Source organism: Daphnia carinata, chromosome 5, assembly GCF_022539665.2.
Source record: "Daphnia carinata strain CSIRO-1 chromosome 5, CSIRO_AGI_Dcar_HiC_V3, whole genome shotgun sequence".
Classification (NCBI taxonomy): Eukaryota; Metazoa; Arthropoda; class Branchiopoda; order Diplostraca; family Daphniidae; genus Daphnia; species Daphnia carinata.
In genome coordinates, this window is record NC_081335.1 from 8,463,552 (window position 1) to 8,480,554 (window position 17,003).

Genomic DNA, 17,003 nt, shown 5'->3' on the forward strand with positions numbered 1-17,003 from the left:
TGGGGGCAGTTTCGTTTCGAAACCTACCCTAACTGTTTTGCTCGTGTAAGCGGCTACAAATTCCAGTTTGCACTCGTTCGTGAAAATTGCTTAACGATAATTGTACCGCCGGTCAAAAATCCATCAAACGATGTACCCGCCATTCGAAAATATTATCCAATCTAAACTCGTTACCATTCGGGAAAATAAAGTGAAATTCGCACATCGCATTAATTGGAATTTCTCTTCATTAACCAGTTTATACTAACCGTGTATTAGAATTTCGAAATCGAGAAAACCAGTAAGTAAAATGCAATTGGGGTGCATGTTTTAAAATTTTGTTTTCAAATAGTTAGACAATAGAAAATGGGACTTTTTGAAGAATGATTTGCCTCGTAGATATGTGCGAAGACAAAGTTTTAATAATGGGAAATTCTTCGTTAGTTTTACAGTTTAAATTTTTCGGTAACCCATTGATGGTTAGTTATAATGTTTTCGCGTTTGCTCTCTACCTGTGTAACAAAAATCAATTATTCTCATCAAATATGAAAAATTTTAATGAATTCGTGACTACCATTGTGGGGGATTCCCCGTTGTTTTTGGAACATTCCCACGTCAAATCAGTCGCACCCTATTTTTGAAAAAAGAAATGCCTTTAATTTAACTGATCAACCGTAATCGACTAGAGCCCGTGTCAGGAAATGTTATTATTAGTTTTGTTTCTAACAAGAATGGCAAACATTAGATAAGAGGTAAAGTTATTATGGATCCACCTTGTCTAATATGTCAGTGAAAAACGCTTTCAAATCTGAAGAGGAATCGTTTATCACCTGATACAAAAAAGTAATTGTCAATTTCATGAAAGGCTAATTTAAAAAAAAAGGTTTGTTTCAAAAACAAAATGAATTTTTACCTTCCGGAATCCTAGCTGAATATCTTTAACGGTTGAAGAACATTGTGCTGAGGGAGGTGGTGTTCCAGTTACGGGACCAAATGCATTTCTGTACAAAAATTATGTGTCCAATATTTGAACAGTTTAAATGAATTGTTTTAACTATGTACTTTGTCATTCGCTAATGATACGTTGTGTTTACAAATTTCTAACACTTAGTTTATAAATCTATCACAAATAGAAAGCAGTAAAATGAGAATTTAAAAATGATTTATACCGCTGCAAACCTGAATAAACAATTTCAGGTGCTTTCTCGAGCAATGGCTGTGAAGGGGCCATTGCTAGAACGGCATTCTTTCGTATTCCCCTCGATCCGCTAAGCATTGGATTGTCCATAGAAACAGACTCGCTGTCATCGCTGTTACTACCCAGGACAGCAGGATTTGCATTTATAAACAAAAAATGGTGCTGAGCTATAGCTAGTACAGATAACAAGATGACCAAGTTGCGTGAACCCATGCTGAGAAATGCAAAACCTGTTTTTGTGAAATTGATAAATAAATGCTTAATTCCTGACTGTGAAAGGCAAAAATTTATCAACTGACAACTCAAGTACTGTAGTCGGTGACACTGATTCTTCGTCTGAGCAATCATGTGCTTATTCGCCGTTTTCCTGCTAACCAAACTGAACTGATTTTGTTAACTTTACATGTATTAATTTCATGCCAAACTGTATTCAAATGACGTGGCACGCAATCGAGAAACTTACAATAACGGAATCAGTTTTAATATTAGAACGTGATTTCTGCATCAGGCAAGCTTTGAATTTAGAATGGGTTTCGTTTCCTCCATTACGTCAGTTCTACCGTAATCCGTGCGTTTGGCGGAGCACGAACGGACCACTATCAGCGGAGAGCATGTGATCAGGTAACACAAATATTTCCGATTAAACTTTAACGTCTAGAATGGAGTTATCGCCTATCTTACGAGCTTTACCTAAATACTTGGACAACCAGGGGTGAAAATGATGGGGAAGTCACAACAGCCAACGCTAATGAAAAATGCAAGATCTTTTTTTTATTTCTAGATTAAAATCAATGCTAATCATGCACCACATAATAATCAGAACACTATAAAAATATTTGTCGAGTTATTAACTTCATCGCTGAATAGTATAAATAATTACATTAGAATCCAAGGAAGGGTTATGGCAAGATATCATTTGTTGAACAGTTTCACTTTGAGAACTGTTGGTTTCTGCTCCTCATCTTCGTCCATTTCATCTCCTTCCTCTTCTGCGGAGCTCGCTGCATTGGCCTGTACAACGGTAAGAAGATTTTTAAAAAAGGGCAAATGAATCAAATATAGTTTCTCTTACATAAGATACAACGCCAGACACCCAGGGAGGTGGTGCCTGATCAGGACAACGTCTTAAAGCAAATTTGTAAACTTTGAATCCAGATTTGCCGACGCACTGCCAATACTTTTCAACCGTATACAGACCTAAAATGCAAATCAGATTAACTCAATGGCTGTTAAAAAAAAAGTGCATGATAATAACAAATTATTACCATCATATCGATATCCGTATTCAGGCGCAAATTCATTCTTCAGATTAGATCCGCGAATGACTCGTACAGGTTTGCGAGTTGTAATGTTAAGTGACAAAGCCAGATTTCCACGCGTCAATGTTTGATCTTTACTCTGCGGTGCTGTACGCAAGTTCTTGGGGTCCGAGTCAGTTCCTTTTAGAGCTCGCCCTCCTTCACCTGTGTAGGTAAAACATTCTCCAATATCGACGTCGTCTTCATAGCCTCCAGAAAGTGAAAGCGAATATGCGCCTTCAGGACCTATACGAGGAGGTATAAGATTCTGAAGAGATTGAATAAAATGAAAACGCTTTTTAAATAACCAACCGGCATGAATCCCAGCAACAGTTGGCCGATGAATTCCATCTGCGCAGCATGCCATTCTGGTTTCCCAAGCTCTTCCCACCTCAACACCTGGTACAGCACCATAAAAGTTAGGACGGTTCTTGGGAATGACAATCTTTACTTTGGGTCCTCTGGGTCCTTTTGGCTGTGAACGTCTTTTCTTCTTGGGCCCTTCAAAGTCTTCATCATCAGAGCATGTATCATCATACTTGGCTTCGTCAAAGTCTTCGTCATCAGAATTATCTCCACCATTATCAGCATTTCTCCATGACATCTTAAACTTCTATGATTTAGAACAAAAAGTTTTTAATAAACACTGAATATGTGATAGTAACATTTATCATCTACACATGGCAAAATCTACAGGAATAGTTAACAGTATCTGTATATCAGCTAAGGTGTATTAATAAGTTACCTTCCCACACAGCCTTGAAGACTTCCTTCTCACAATACCAGAATTTTCAACATCAGAGTTATCCTTTTTACCATCAGAGGATTCAGTTTTAACAGCTGCCTTTTTACGCTGAGCCTCTTGACCAGAAATTTTTTTGTCTTTTGTTTGTTTAACTGGTTTTATATCACCATAGGTGTAGATCTAAGTGGAATTTACGTTGGAGGTTTAAGTTTGTGTGTAAAGTGTTATATTTGGGGAAAAAGGGCATACTTGTTCTTGTCTGATGCTTTCCAAGATACGTCGGTTTTCCTCCAGGTTCTTGATTCTTTGCAATTCATATTCGCTTAATCCCGCTTTATTTACTGGTGCCATGACGCGAAACAATATAAAAGGTAAGGCTTGCAACCAAGGAAAGATACTGGATGGCGTTTCTTTTTTTTTCAAGCTACCACAAAAATATTTGGAGATAAAAGAGTACTTTTATTCACACAGTCCACAATGAAAATAGGAATACAAGCGTTTACTGTCAAAATCGGAAGCAAAGTTTTGGCGGTAAGCTGACAGCGATGCCAAATAGTTGAAAATCTTCTCAAGATGGTTAATTCAATTTTTTATTTTAATTTTATCGAAGTGTCGCAGTCAGATTCAAATCGTCAGTAGTCACTGAGTCATCATTCTTCGGTCATGTCATTTACTTATACTAATTAAACCAGTAGACATGTAGCCAACTAGCCATAGTAGCACTAGGTAATACGAACGGAGAGAAAGATTGAGAAAAATTGTTATATTATTCTCTTTAGCAGTAATAATTTCAGTAACGTTAGTAAACGGAAGATTGACATGTTTACTACTTGCATGTTTCGCGCAGCATTAGTAGTGTGTTCATTTCTAATTAGCTTTATTGCGCAAAACACTGAAAAATGTAATTATTAGAAAGAAAAACTTAAAAAAAATTGCAACTGGCAAATTAAGGGCATGTAAGTTTAAGTCACTTAGGAATGTCTTGTGACATGTTTTTTTGATTTCGCAGAGCATCTGTGTACCAGGACAACTCATGGACTAGGCGCTGAACATTATCCTGAAATCTTGCATCATTTGGTTGACCACCTTCATCAAATTTCTTGTGCACAATTGGTAAGGCAACACGAACTGGTAAAGAGATCATGCCCAGTTCACTCAAAAAGGGCTGAACCACTGTGGCTGCCCGAATACCTCCAAAATCACCTGAACCAAATGTTTGATTTAGTTAGACTATTCTGTTGTTAAACTTAATCTGTTGTGGGCTTACCCATAGAATATGTGACAATACTGCAAGGCCTGTGACGATAAGAAGCTGGGGGAAAGTGATTCATCATGTTGCTAAGAGCAGGGGGAACACCACAATTATACTCAGAGAGCACAACAACAAAGCCATCTGCTGATTCAATCTCCGTGTTAGCTTCAGTTAGCCATGAAGGGGCAGCACTTCTGTCTTTCATGAAGTGCAAAGGTTGCCTTAGCATTTGGAAGTCCATTTCAAGTGGGTCTGCAGATCAATGGTGAATATAGAGATTACTTAAACTCTGTCTTTAAATTTATACGTAAAATTGTTACTTATGAACTACGTACCAAAAATTTTGGCAGACATTCCAGTCTGTTCCAATACATTTCGTACATAGTTGGCCACTTTGTCGCCCAATCGGCCGTCACGTGTTGATCCCAAAAAAATAATGATTTTTTTGGCCGACATTGTTCTAATACTGGTAGGAAGTCTTTTTCTAGCAGAAAAGGGCGACTGACTTTGCTAAAGGGGAATGCTTTATGAAGCGGTGTGGTTTCTTCACCGGGTTTTTATACGTTAACGATCATCAAGGTTATAGGCACCCGACGACGTTTCACGCTAGTCCGTTACGTAATTGCTGGTCGGCTGTTTTTTTTTTTTTTTTTTTTTGCTCATTTTTGTCACACAAAGAAGCTTTACCGAAAATAAGGTTAGGCAACAAAACAGTTTCAAGCTCAAAATGCTCAATAGAGCTAATGAAACTGGTTTAAAGAAAAATTTTGTTTTCAGAAAATATCAGTTTTTGTTGCAATTTGATTCATAGTATTTTATGTAATTTAGCAACTTTTCTGCCTTTCGTTTGAGGTTTTGCCGAAACCAGTGAAAGCGGGAACCGTGAAACCTTCATCTCATCATGACTTGGCAATAAAGTATTGACCTGCTACTTCTTAATAATGCAATCGCTAGATAAAAATGAAGTACTTTATAACTTCTTTTTGACTACGTAACTATTCTTGCATATGAGAAAAATTTTTATCTTGTTGCGCAAAGTTCATATTAATACTAGTTATTAGGCTTAGTGGGCTAAACTCCCTATGAGTTCCAGACGGCATTGCTTCCAGCGATCATGCAGATGAGTTATTCGAAATATGATATACCTCTGGCGTGTACTTAGAATGTTGTGGCCTTTTCGAAAAATGCAACATTTTTAAGTTCTGGGATTTAGCTTTGCTGCCAAAGAAAAACGTTTTGCATTAAAATCGAAACTGTTTACCCAAAAATGACGTGCGACGGAAGCATAAAATCATTAGAATTCGAATGAGTTTTAAAGCCAAATAAGAACTAGAATTAAAAATAAACAAGCGAAATTTCTGATTTTATAATAGAGGATACTTTTGTGATTTCTTGGGAGGTTCTGGAAGCTAAAAATATTCCATGAATACCAATTTATCTAAATTAGAGAGGGGAAAATGGGCTTGACTGACAGTGATTAGGACACGATGGCAACCTCGTAAAAACTTTTGTTGTGTTGTCTGCTAACTATACCAGACGCTTAATTTGAATTCTCATTATAACTCAGTGAACCATGATCCAGCATGGCTTTTTGGACATCGTTTCATGCTGTATGCTTATGGGCGCAGAAGCTTACATTATGGAGCAAACAGACACTGACGCATTTCATTTACTGCATAACCGGACTGGTAAAAATCAAGATCAACAAGTTGATGGTGCCAGGAAGCAATGCAAAAGTACTGCACCAAAGCCCCAATTTCCTTGTAGTTGACAAACCTTATGATGTATTGATCAATTCAAATGACCCTTTAATAAAGGTAGTTGATGGTATTGATTTTTAAAATTTTCACTCATCACAATCACAAATGAATATACTTCCCTTTGGCATTAGATGACGGTGGAACATCAACTTCGAAAACTCTTCCCTAGCTTGGCAAATGATAAATTAACCCATGGATTTCATTTTGCACACCGTTTGGACTACCCTACCAGTGGAGTTTTGTGCATAGCTTGTAACAAAAATTCAGCTAATCTAGGAGGTGATGCTTTTTCCGCCAGGAAGACAAAAAAATATTATATTGCTTTACTTCGTGGGCATGCCTCTCATGAGCTGATAGATATCTCAATTCCCATAGGTATAACTTTGATTCAACTTCAGCAAAGATCATTATAACTAAAATTTCTTTTAAGGTGTTGATAGTAGACCAGGACATTCTCACAAAATGTGCAGTGTTGACAAATCCTACTGTCAATATCCTAAGACAGCTTTTACACGCCTACTAGTTCTCCAGAAAGGCTTTTACGATGGATTTCCTGCAACAAAAGTCCTCCTTAAGGCAGAAACTGGGAGAAGACACCAATTGAGGATTCATTGCTCATCACTTGGGCACACCATCATTGGGGATTTCACCTACAGTAATGGAAAAGATATGCTACCGTACAGAATGTTTCTTCATTCACACCGGCTAATATTGCCTACTGCTCTTGAAACTCTCGACGTTTGCGCTAACGATCCGTTTGACATAAACCACACAAATGATCAATGGCTCCCAGTGGTCTATGTAAACGCCATTAACTCAGATACCTATGAGAAGCTCGATCGACAATTGCCGGACATCACCGTAGATAAGTTGAGCAGTAAAATTTAGTCATCAGCGTTATATTGGAATTGGATATTGGCCTCATTGTAATTACTGACTGGAAGACATTAAGATATTCGCCTTTAGATCAACGAATTCAAAGACACATCTAATGTTTTTTTTTTTAATAAAGGAAAGTAAGAGCCAAGGAATAGTTCTATTGTACAACCGTTGCGTTATGTAGATAGAAACAATTGTGATTTCAGCATAATGTCCGTCCGCCTTTTCATAGACAGGAACAACATGTTTAAATATTTAGATGATCAGTGTGTGGCCACCCCGATTTAGAGCTAATTTCATGTGTTTTTAGGGCCTGGCACCGCGTTATTTTGGCTGATCAAGCGGGTAGTATATGTTATTACGGCCAGTCCGCTGGGTTACGGACGGCCTTTTTTTTTTACTCCATGCTCCATCGGGTTAAATCAAGTTGTCTAATCGGTGTGCCCAACCCGATTGCAAACAACCGATTGTTTATATCAAGGCAATCCATTTATTTATCATTATACCGTGTGATTGCATATTGATATACCAATCTGACTGCTATACTTTGAAGGTCTTTTAAGTTTTACGTTTTATAAAGGGGCACCGAGTCATGCGAGTTGAACCAGGATACGGACCCGAAAAAGAGGAACGAACCTAATCAGCCTTTTTTTCGGGGATGGGGGTGGGGACGGTCTCAGCCCCTCGATTACATCACGTTCTCACCCGACTTGCCCGACGTTTACTCCAATTCTTACCTAGTAATTTGATTTTGGTTCAAATTTCGTTTAATACATTGTATTTTGTATTTTTTTATTATTTGGGTCTTCTTCTCTGCCATTTTTCAACATGATGGTGGGTTTTTCGCTTTCACCGGGTATTGAACCGGATCGCTGGAAAATTACTCGGGTAGTAACCGATTGGACCACTTTTTTGTTTACCCATGACCCGTGTGCTATTTTCGTCACGCACTTTCCTTGCCGAACTAAATTTATATTTGGCAACACTGCCGATAAATTTATTTGTGTTGGATTATCGATGGACATGGGACGAGTTTGAAACGGGCGATTGTTTACAAAACTGGATAATAATTAGGCGACCAGTGAATTGTGTGCCGTTTTTTTAGTCTTGGATCATGGCACTTCTCCCCAGAACATTTGAAAATAAAACTTTTAACTACATTGACAATCGTTTACGAGGGCGACCCTCAGTCGTGTCGTTTGAACAGCTGAATTTTGGAAATTCATCCGTTCGTGAATTGGCAGTATGTTCCTTCGTCTATATATACTATTAAATTTACTGGCTCTTAACCAAATCTAATTTACGTTTAGCCCTATGCCCTCAAGATCCGCCAAACAGCTGTTGTTCCTACCCAGCAATTTTTCAAGTATGCCGCAGTTGTGTCTAGCCTTGGAGACACTGACCTAGCATGCATAATCTTTGACATAATAGATGCTGGGCAAGTAATTGCCTATGCTGGACATTTTATTGTCAAGAAAGACTTTGTCTTTGATCCCATTACCCGGGAACCTGTTGTGTCAGTATCATTGTTGAGCATAGATCAAAGTGTGTGCCTCCTGTTCTTTCTATGGTGACATCATTTGCCTAAAATTTTTGTTTTTGTTTCTAGATCATGATTACTTGTCGCTTTTTGGTACTGCAAATAGCAACCTCCTATCATTTCCTGACTACTTTCTCGATGGGAGTGACAAGGAATACCAAGAACTTTTGTTAAAAACTCAAGAAATATTCATGAGAGTGTTTCAAGTGCAACAACAGAATCAAGTAGGTTGGATATTTCAATAATGAAAATAAATAGATAGTACCATTTCAAATATATTATCAAATGTTTCTTTCATCTAGATTGTGTCTATGCCTCAACCCAGCAATCAGGTGATATATTTGTTAAGAGAACCTCTTACCACCAGTATTTACATCGAAACAGCTTTGGTAAGACCTATCTCATATATGAAGATGCTGTGAATATTAATTGGACAACCTTTCTTTTTTTTATTCTCTCCGCACAGCCTATTACAAAAAAGAGCCTTGATAGAATAACTGTGAAAATTCAGGCAATGGGAACCGTGAAATCTAGCTATGGTGAACTTGGCTCTTTCGAATCTAAAATTTTTTCCTCTGTTCACTGCCCACTCAAAGTCTTCGAAGATGTAAGATTTGCATTGTTAACTCTGTCAGTAACTTAAATTATCGATTTTATTATTTAACATCCTCGGGAGATCAGGCTAACGATAGCTACAATGCTGTCGATGACGTCGATGGTCGCACAACTTACTACTGTGCCTATGAGGAACCAGGACTCATGCCTTTTTATTTCACGACCTTCTTGCTTGGCTGGTTACGAGGGCGCTATGTCGTTGGTGTAATCGTTTCAGATGCCTTCTTCATCATGGCCACCAGCCGAGTCTACAGCCGGTATTCGACATCACCCGCATCGCTAATTGACAGAAACAGTCTTATCAGGACGGATGTCATGGAAAGAATCCATTTGCCGTCATACCTACCATTAGAGCAAGTGCTAACAATGCTGGAGCTGCGTCAGATCCTACGACACCCTTTTATGTACCAAGATGAAATGGATGTAATCATCAAATGCTTTGGACTAAAAGGTAAAACAGATTACAGCAATTTGCAGTAATCCCTGATATAATAGTAAAGAGTTAATTATACAGGAGAAAATGGAGATTCTGGTTACCAAATACCACCCCCCATCAGCCGCATTTTCATCCGTCAGCTTGGCCCGAAGACACAAATGGAACGACACCAAAATAACTGGTTGCAGCAGATGCTCGATATCCACTACACGAAAACGTTTCAAAATTCGCTTTGCGAATATGGCGAAAGTCCTGTGGATTCCGAAAATCCGTCCATATTTTGTCACAACATTATCCGTTTGTGGATAAAAGAGTTATTGCGTGCCATCCACAAGGATCAGCGACCCAAAGACGACTGCAAATTGAGCAACTTCTTCCGCATGAACATTGAAGAATTTGTCCAAGGGTATCTGTCGCTTTTTGGTTTGTCGCCGGAATCTTGTTTCACATGCCACATTCTGGGACAAGATGGCTTGCCGATGTCTATCTGCCAAACATCAATCTCCACTAAAGACATTGGGAAGCACATGGAAACGCAGCACACTATCCCACTGTGGAGCCAAGGTCATTTCAAACCCTTTTCGCTTGTTTTGGCATCCAAATTCGTTTCGTTGACTAATCAAGCAGACGTTACTCCGCTGGAGCAGTGCAAGTCGACTGTGGCTGATTTTCGTGGTACGTCCTACATAGAACTGTTGCGGAAGATAGATGGTGCTAATTCGTTGGCATCTTGTGCCGCTGGCCCACCTCATCGATCCCCAGCTGTTAGTCAGCCTAGAGCAAAAAAACGGAAAAGACTTTCTCTCGAAGAACTAATTGTCCGAAAAGTGATGCAAGAACGCTTAAATGAAAATGATCCTACTATCTCATTGCCACCTGACGTAACGTTGGTGTCTTCGCCTGCACGAATAACTCGTTTAGCTGTCTGTTCTAGCTCCTAAATCGTTTTGTCGTTATAATTGCATTCACAGCGAAATCCGGACATGAAATTTCTCGCCACCGTTCCCATTGTGTTTCGATTGTTTAAATTTTTCTACTCGTATATTTCGGAGTCAAGGGAAAACGTCTTCTCTTACTGGACATTTAATAATACAGGTTTTTTCATTCGAATTTCTATTATTAAAATTCACAATGTATTCCATTATGTTTGGCTCCAATTGGCGGGTTTTCGAGGCGGGGCGGGCGACCCGATCCCAACAGATCGGGGCAAACGCCTTAGTTGCAAGATATTTTAATGAATAGTGGCAACCTTGTTTCCGTGATACCGAAATCACATGATGGATGAACTACTAAAATTTTCGTGCGCCTTTCCGCCATTTCTTCTATGGACATGTGGTCGCCATCATGCTTTGATAGGTTTTATTTTTATTTGCCGATTTTTTTTAGAGTATTAAGCTTTTCTTCGCATTTTCATTTTACTATTGTCATGTATTTTTTCCGACCAAAATTTGTCTTCCAGGTTAGCTGAGGAAAACCTGATCCAACTTCTCTCTTTTCACTAGGAGCCACATGAAACTTGGAAAGCTGCGTGTAAATCCGTGTAAATTACTAAATTTGTATTGCTTGGGTCGACATCTTTTGTTCGTCTTCCCATTATCGTTGATTGGATTTACGAAACAGATTTCTTGCCTGAGCGTAAAGTATATTTTCAATCACTGAATGCAGTTTCATCAGCCATTCATTTTTAGGTGTTCTCATTATCAACCAGAACATTTTTATACGATACATTTTTGTCTGTTATTATTACTTTTTTTGCAGTTCATGGTTGACAGTATGTATTATCCTTTTGGTTTCCCAGACGTAAACCTGCTGCTCTGAAAGCCATGAAATTATTAAACTGTAAACGTTTTGGAATACAACAGCAAGCATTCCTGATGATAAGGTAAATATTTAAAATTAAATTATTTTGAGAATGGTAAACAAGCATTTGAAATTGCAGATTATGGATAACCGAACTCTTAAAGGGTCTCGAGATGAAATTGTTTAATGCTAGGTATCAGAAATTACATTCGACTACCTAGCAAGTGAGATCTGGGCCATGCACTAAGACAAAAATGGCTTATTGTAATTTCTTTATATTTTTTAAATCCTTTTATTAACCAGAAAAATCCTCGTTCAGGCATAGTTTGGACACAAACTAATTTTTTTTCCGCTGTTAACAGATTTTTTACTAATTTGGTATGCGTCAGTATAGTAATCATGTTGAATGATAAGACATTAGGAATATTCATTTGAGTAAATTTTTTACTTAGCTGCTAACCTAATATACATCATGACGCATGTTGTAATCCTTGACCAACATGAGGTATCCCAACATTAAAACTTCTAAGCATAGGTAAACAGGGTCATACTTGTAAAGATTCTATTTTTTATCACTAGAAAGTATAGACGATACGGAAATACGTAAACGATACAGAAATACATTTTCCATCATATTCTTTATTGCTTTCTAAGAGCGCCTTCGTTGAGTTCCTTTATATGTACTAGCTTTTTTTTTTTTTTTTTACGTAAGTTAGAAAAATTCCTACAATCAAGAGAGGCTAACAACAGATTTGTGCAATAGCTACTCATTTGAAAATTGTCTACGGTAGATGGCGGTAGTAGTGCCAGAGTTTCATTTTCGATAGGGGGCGTTGGCATCGCGGCCTTGAGTGACCTCACTTGAGTTCATCAGTTTGTTTCAATGGTTTGGACGCCATTAGAATTCTGTCTATATTTCAAATGAACCCTCAAAGTGAGAATCCAGAAAATGGTTTAGTAGTACATACTAGCAGAAGGAGGGGCGAAGCAATTGGGGCTATCTCTCGATTAAGGTAAATAAGTTAAACTAGTTGCTAGAATGGGATACACAAGTCAAAGATAATATATGGAATGGATGGGTGATTCTTTCGTCGCTGTTCAAGCAACACTGTTTTGGGAGGATAATCAGACATCTACCTGTGTCTTAGTGTCTTTTGGTTCATCATGTTTGACTGTGGCAGATGTTTTGTTGGGATTTCTGGAATTTAACACAGTAGACTGAATGTCTCATTTCTAACAGAAATGAAATGGTAGTCTTAGTAGATTTTATAACTTTTCTTGTTTGTTTTCTGAAAACTGATGGTATGCTAGGTCATTTTATCTCAAGAATGAAATAGAAAGAATTCACGTAATTTTTGAGCAGGATTCAAAAGGAGACGGGTTAGGTGTCATCACAAGCAAATGCTAATGAACAAACCAGTGAGATGATGAACAATGGCAAATATTTAATAATTGATTTAATAATAATAATAAGTTAATACTAATATTCAATAATTAGATGATTCTTTTTGTAGTTGATAAATAATTAAAGTAAAATAGCTTGGAAGACCATAAGGAAGAGATAGGTGTATTCAACGAGACATCACATCTTAAACCACAGGGGTTTCTCCTCAAGATATTTATAATTTCCACAATGAAGAGGTTAGCATTTGCAATATATTTAAAATTTTCTGTCTTCCTTTATTTCACTGCCATTGACTGGTAAATCATTACTGTATTGACACAATATATATTTTTGTTTTAGACAATAATCAGAAATTATCAATGCTTGATCCAGTACTTAATAGGGACTCGCCGCCGGGACGAGATGGGTGCGTTTGATTCCATTTTTCTACTAATCTGAAGGAAAGCAGTGTACATTGGTTGCTAAGATGATCATTATGATAGTTTCCAATTCTGATCCAAAGTTGGGTTTTTTCACTGTAACCTTTTCTTAAAATTGGGCGTCGTTTAGGATTCGATATCTCACATGCCATTTCTCTACTGTTATTTTATCTACAATTTTGTTTTCTCCTTTTCACATCATTCTTTAGATGGTGTCAGCTTTAACGGAACTTCAAAGGAATTTTATTTCGGTAAAATAATGAAAGCTGTGATTGTGTTGATCCTCTCTTTGCTTGATTGGACATAATATTCAACTTGAACAGGTCGGTATTTAGACTGAAGGGTGCATACCGGTTTTTTTTTTATTATGTAAATTTATTTAGTGAAAGGCATAGCTCAACAACATTGTGCCCACTATTCGTGTGGATGAGCATGCTGTTTGGACTGGGAGGGCCGCCTGTCGCTTAGGACCTATTTGACCGAATCGTAAAGTATCCATACGTGATGAACAATTTCACGAAGTAAATTTATCAGGTATTCATTTTATCATTTTTCGGAAAATTTCGTCTCATTAATTTCGTTTTCGTAAGGATTTATGTCTGGTCATCACTTGAATACTTCACCGAACTGTCAATTCACAGAGTCATGGTGGTTATCGATTTCCTTGCTAGAAGACGTTTTACTTCGTTACATCCTTTTGGCTTAACAACTTAAATAAAAAAAAATTTCCGTTGTCCGTTCTGGCGAGGTTCAGAAAGTGGATTTAGGAGGCCATGGTGTTCACGAAGTTTTCAACAGCCAAAAAGTTGTGATGTTAAGGACTCATAGTAATATTGCTCTCTACATAGAAATTGTCTATGAAGCACCGCGTTTCGTTGTTTTAAAAGAACTCGTGTAGAAATGAGGACGCTGATTTACGCATAATCTTAAGTACGCTTTACGGTTTTGTTGTAGCGTGAAGGCAATGTGCGGGATATTAATGAGTTCGGAGCTAATTCACGTTGTCTCATCGTTAGATAGCAGTAAGGCAATTCGGCTTGTCAACGTTACATGGAACTATACAGGATCAGGTAATACTTGCTTATCAGTGGCATCATATTAGATGCTAATAAAACTTCGCTTACAAATGCTAGGTGTCCCTTAGATGGATTCCCCGCGGTTAGACGGAATTATGACGGGTGTCGTTTCTAGTCGTTAGATGACGTAGTTAACCGTTGTTGGTTGTTGCCGCTAGACAGTTTATATTGGTGGATGTTCTGGTCGCTAGATGGCAACCCTTGTCGAAGTCACTCCAAGCCGGCGTGAATTATGGGTGTTCTTTCTGACCGCCTGATGGCATAATCTCGTGTTGTTTCCGGTCGCTAGATGGTAGGTTTTCGGTGTCGTTTCTTGGTGCTAGATGGTATTGTATTGTACAGTATATAAACTAAAGCCATGATCAACTTTATGTCATTGCGACAAGTCATGTTAGGTTTTGATGCCACGACATTTTGTTTAGCACCAGACTCGGATCGCTAGGTCATTCTCAAAAACGAAAAACCGCTTGTGTCTTAGTTACGTGCTTGGCACTTAGCAGCTAATTTTTTTTCCTATTGTCTCCCAGATGTAAGCATGTTCCAGCTGGAAGATGAAAGGTAAGACGATGGATCATAGTGTTGTATAAGTAATTAAATGATTGATCGCTGCTTTTTCCTAGTGCCAGCTGAATTATACTGCACTGCCATCGTAAAAACCCCTACATCCAAGAAGCCATAAGGAAGGCAAAGCAGTCTTCAGCAAATCTGTGATAAAAAGCAATTTCTGTCCTGAAAATTTTTTAAAATCTCCAATTCTTGTCAATGTTACATATTTTGGGGAAATCAGGTGCTATATTTTTCCTTTTTGGGGAAAAGATTGTCACAAGCAGAACAAAAGGCACAATCAAGAAAGACGGACAATGAAAGTGCAAAACAACTTGTATAACACAAAGCAATGTAGTCCTGTTAAATACATTGCATATTTTGACAGAAGCATCTAGCTGACAAGAACAGTGTTGAATTTAAACATATTCAACCAAATCCTATACCATTCAGTGAATTTGTCTTTGTTAAACAACATTCTCTTATATTATTTGATCAAAATGTTTTTCCTATGGGATAAAAATGTAAAGAAAATGGTGTGGAAATGCTGGAACTAAGGTGAAAAAACTCAAAATTTACTTACAGTTAAGTTGTGGGACACACAATTAAAATAACATTTCAAGTTGATATGCAGACATGCAGATGGAGCAAAAAGCCTTCAGTGTTTACTAGTGTCAGTTTGCAACAACATTCTATAGAAGACTAACACTAAAAACTGTGCCACAAAACATGTCCAGTAATAAACTTCAAACTAAGGACACTACTGAAATGGCAAAGTAGCAAAAGTAAAACTAGCCATGAATCAACTATCAGCAAGAAGTTTGGTAAGATAATACGTTTGGTATTTTTTCGGTAGATTTCGTGGTTCATCATTGACTTTTTCACTGTTTTTCAATGCCTGTCTGTTTGTTATTTTAGTAATAAAATAGTTTAATAAGTCGTAATTTTTAATTAAACACAAATTTTATATTATAAATTTTGACTCACATAGACGCGGCTTAAATATGAGGCAAAACTGCCAAGCCCACCAACAGTCCACCAGATGCTAGTGAAACCTATTTTTTTTTTAATCCCGTCACTTTTTGGCTACAGCTTTGCATGCAATACTGCTTAGACTAACAAATTTAATCACGTTAGGCACGAAATTTTCATTCGGGTAAATTAAGGTGTCATTAAGATTTGAGATATTCTCTGGAAATGTAGAGCTATTCAGCTGTACATTTGTCGTAACTGAAATCGTACTTTTAGAAGCTCAGCAATGTTTATTTACAGTAGACGACTTCTGCAACTATGAAAATCTCGTTAACAATGTAAAGGAGAACATAGCTCATTTTTTAGATTTCCGAAATTGGGATTTCCGGTTTTACTTCCGGTTTTTAAATAGCTTATGGTTGCTTACGTTTAAGTCTGTACATAGAAAGGTTCATATTTTCGTGATCCTCATGAAATTTGGGGTCGAATCCATGGGTCAGCACAAAATACCCGAAAATCGTCGAAAATCGCAAATTTTCATGAACTATAGTTCAGGAAAAATCGCGATTTTGGCCAAATCCGACTTTTAGCTGAAAACACATCAGCTGTATTCTAAATTTGATGAGGATTACGAATATTGTATTCATTTCGTCACACGATCAATATTTTCGGAGATATTGGCTACTTTCGGTGACTTTCGGAAAAATTTTACGCGATTTTGCAAAAAGTAAAAAATGAACTGTATTCTTCCCACTGTTTTTAATAATGCTATATCAACTGATGTGATTGGGTGGTCCTTTTTTCTTGTTATTCTGCTATCTACGATACTGGGATCGGACCGGATCTATCTTACGACATGTTTGCGGATGAAGGGATGGCATGTTTAACGTCTGTCCTGCATGCAATCTACCCGCTTAATTGTTTGGTTATGGCGCTATAAAAATAGAGGTAATTGTCTGAAATACTAACAATCAAGGTACGATCACGTTAAGCGCTAATTTTCGCACTTCGTTTTGAAGTTAAGATTTTCATTGGGTATCAAATAGTAAAACTAGATGGCGCTGTTGTTTCCCTATCATGGCTGAT

General features: G+C 37.6%; 5 protein-coding genes and 2 long non-coding RNA genes across 8 annotated transcripts; 4 read left to right on the top strand and 3 right to left on the bottom strand.

Annotated features, from left to right (window-relative positions):
* Nucleotides 1-425: 425 nt before the first annotated feature.
* LOC130702802 (uncharacterized) lies at nt 426-1,582 on the bottom strand. Its single transcript, XM_057524415.2, has 6 exons — nt 1,477-1,582; nt 1,149-1,407; nt 893-980; nt 753-809; nt 554-610; nt 426-491 (listed from the first exon to the last, which is right to left on the bottom strand). Exons 1-6 carry the CDS (start codon nt 1,523-1,525, stop codon nt 426-428), a joined length of 576 nt encoding a protein of 191 aa, XP_057380398.1. The 5' UTR covers nt 1,526-1,582.
* Nucleotides 1,583-1,973: 391 nt separating this feature from the next.
* LOC130702903 (uncharacterized) lies at nt 1,974-3,702 on the bottom strand. Its single transcript, XM_057524520.2, has 6 exons — nt 3,470-3,702; nt 3,221-3,400; nt 2,788-3,088; nt 2,443-2,721; nt 2,250-2,374; nt 1,974-2,188 (listed from the first exon to the last, which is right to left on the bottom strand). The coding sequence occupies exons 1-6, from the start codon at nt 3,569-3,571 to the stop codon at nt 2,090-2,092; spliced, it is 1,086 nt and encodes a 361-aa protein (XP_057380503.1). The 5' UTR covers nt 3,572-3,702; the 3' UTR covers nt 1,974-2,089.
* LOC130702912 (NADPH azoreductase-like) lies at nt 3,623-5,065 on the bottom strand. The gene is made up of 3 exons (XM_057524531.2): nt 4,808-5,065; nt 4,488-4,724; nt 3,623-4,423 (listed from the first exon to the last, which is right to left on the bottom strand). The coding sequence occupies exons 1-3, from the start codon at nt 4,926-4,928 to the stop codon at nt 4,188-4,190; spliced, it is 594 nt and encodes a 197-aa protein (XP_057380514.1). The 5' UTR covers nt 4,929-5,065; the 3' UTR covers nt 3,623-4,187.
* Nucleotides 3,838-7,901, top strand: LOC130702906 (RNA pseudouridylate synthase domain-containing protein 1-like). Of its 2 annotated transcripts, XM_057524523.1 has the most exons (5): nt 3,838-3,946; nt 4,230-4,333; nt 6,040-6,289; nt 6,364-6,607; nt 6,663-7,901. In XM_057524523.1, the coding sequence occupies exons 3-5, from the start codon at nt 6,056-6,058 to the stop codon at nt 7,118-7,120; spliced, it is 936 nt and encodes a 311-aa protein (XP_057380506.1). In that variant the 5' UTR covers nt 3,838-3,946; nt 4,230-4,333; nt 6,040-6,055; the 3' UTR covers nt 7,121-7,901. The 2 variants fall into 2 exon arrangements, with proteins under 2 accessions (XP_057380506.1, XP_059351398.1); XM_059495415.1 differs by lacking the exons at nt 3,838-3,946; nt 4,230-4,333 and adding an exon at nt 5,349-5,389.
* A 244-nt stretch (nt 7,902-8,145) lies between these two features.
* LOC130702913 (uncharacterized) lies at nt 8,146-10,801 on the top strand. The gene is made up of 7 exons (XM_057524532.2): nt 8,146-8,354; nt 8,422-8,656; nt 8,721-8,875; nt 8,954-9,040; nt 9,118-9,258; nt 9,333-9,717; nt 9,781-10,801. The coding sequence occupies exons 1-7, from the start codon at nt 8,226-8,228 to the stop codon at nt 10,641-10,643; spliced, it is 1,995 nt and encodes a 664-aa protein (XP_057380515.1). The 5' UTR covers nt 8,146-8,225; the 3' UTR covers nt 10,644-10,801.
* A 180-nt stretch (nt 10,802-10,981) lies between these two features.
* Nucleotides 10,982-12,041, top strand: LOC130703094 (uncharacterized). Its single transcript, XR_009004527.2, has 3 exons — nt 10,982-11,058; nt 11,205-11,584; nt 11,642-12,041. It is a non-coding gene; the product is annotated as an uncharacterized LOC130703094 (long non-coding RNA).
* Nucleotides 12,042-12,550: 509 nt separating this feature from the next.
* On the top strand, nt 12,551-13,853 carry LOC130703105 (uncharacterized). Its single transcript, XR_009004543.2, has 4 exons — nt 12,551-13,143; nt 13,247-13,313; nt 13,536-13,649; nt 13,710-13,853. It is a non-coding gene; the product is annotated as an uncharacterized LOC130703105 (long non-coding RNA).
* Nucleotides 13,854-17,003: the final 3,150 nt, after the last annotated feature.

Bases quoted from the DNA above. Each gene is read 5' to 3' on its own strand.
- LOC130702903 (XM_057524520.2), bottom strand. From the start codon at position 3,571: ATGGCACCAGTAAATAAAGCGGGATTAAGCGAATATGAATTGCAAAGA. The intron at 3,089-3,220 runs GTAACTTATTAA...TCTAAATCATAG, and splicing joins CTTCAAGGCTGTGTGGGAAG to AAGTTTAAGATGTCATGGAG. The intron at 2,722-2,787 runs GTTGGTTATTTA...CTCCTCGTATAG, and splicing joins TGTTGCTGGGATTCATGCCG to GTCCTGAAGGCGCATATTCG.
- LOC130702906 (XM_057524523.1), top strand. From the start codon at position 6,056: ATGGCTTTTTGGACATCGTTTCATGCTGTATGCTTATGGGCGCAGAAG. The intron at 6,290-6,363 runs GTAGTTGATGGT...CTTTGGCATTAG, and splicing joins CAAATGACCCTTTAATAAAG to ATGACGGTGGAACATCAACT. The intron at 6,608-6,662 runs GTATAACTTTGA...ATTTCTTTTAAG, and splicing joins AGATATCTCAATTCCCATAG to GTGTTGATAGTAGACCAGGA.
- LOC130702913 (XM_057524532.2), top strand. From the start codon at position 8,226: ATGGCACTTCTCCCCAGAACATTTGAAAATAAAACTTTTAACTACATT. The intron at 9,041-9,117 runs GTAAGACCTATC...CTCTCCGCACAG, and splicing joins TTTACATCGAAACAGCTTTG to CCTATTACAAAAAAGAGCCT. The intron at 9,718-9,780 runs GTAAAACAGATT...TTAATTATACAG, and splicing joins CAAATGCTTTGGACTAAAAG to GAGAAAATGGAGATTCTGGT.
- LOC130702802 (XM_057524415.2), bottom strand. From the start codon at position 1,525: ATGATTGCTCAGACGAAGAATCAGTGTCACCGACTACAGTACTTGAGT. The intron at 611-752 runs GTGGATCCATAA...TTTCAAAAATAG, and splicing joins TCACTGACATATTAGACAAG to GGTGCGACTGATTTGACGTG. The intron at 492-553 runs GTAGTCACGAAT...TTTGTTACACAG, and splicing joins ACGGGGAATCCCCCACAATG to GTAGAGAGCAAACGCGAAAA.
- LOC130702912 (XM_057524531.2), bottom strand. From the start codon at position 4,928: ATGTCGGCCAAAAAAATCATTATTTTTTTGGGATCAACACGTGACGGC. The intron at 4,725-4,807 runs GTACGTAGTTCA...ATTGATCTGCAG, and splicing joins AATGTCTGCCAAAATTTTTG to ACCCACTTGAAATGGACTTC. The intron at 4,424-4,487 runs GTAAGCCCACAA...CATTTGGTTCAG, and splicing joins TATTGTCACATATTCTATGG to GTGATTTTGGAGGTATTCGG.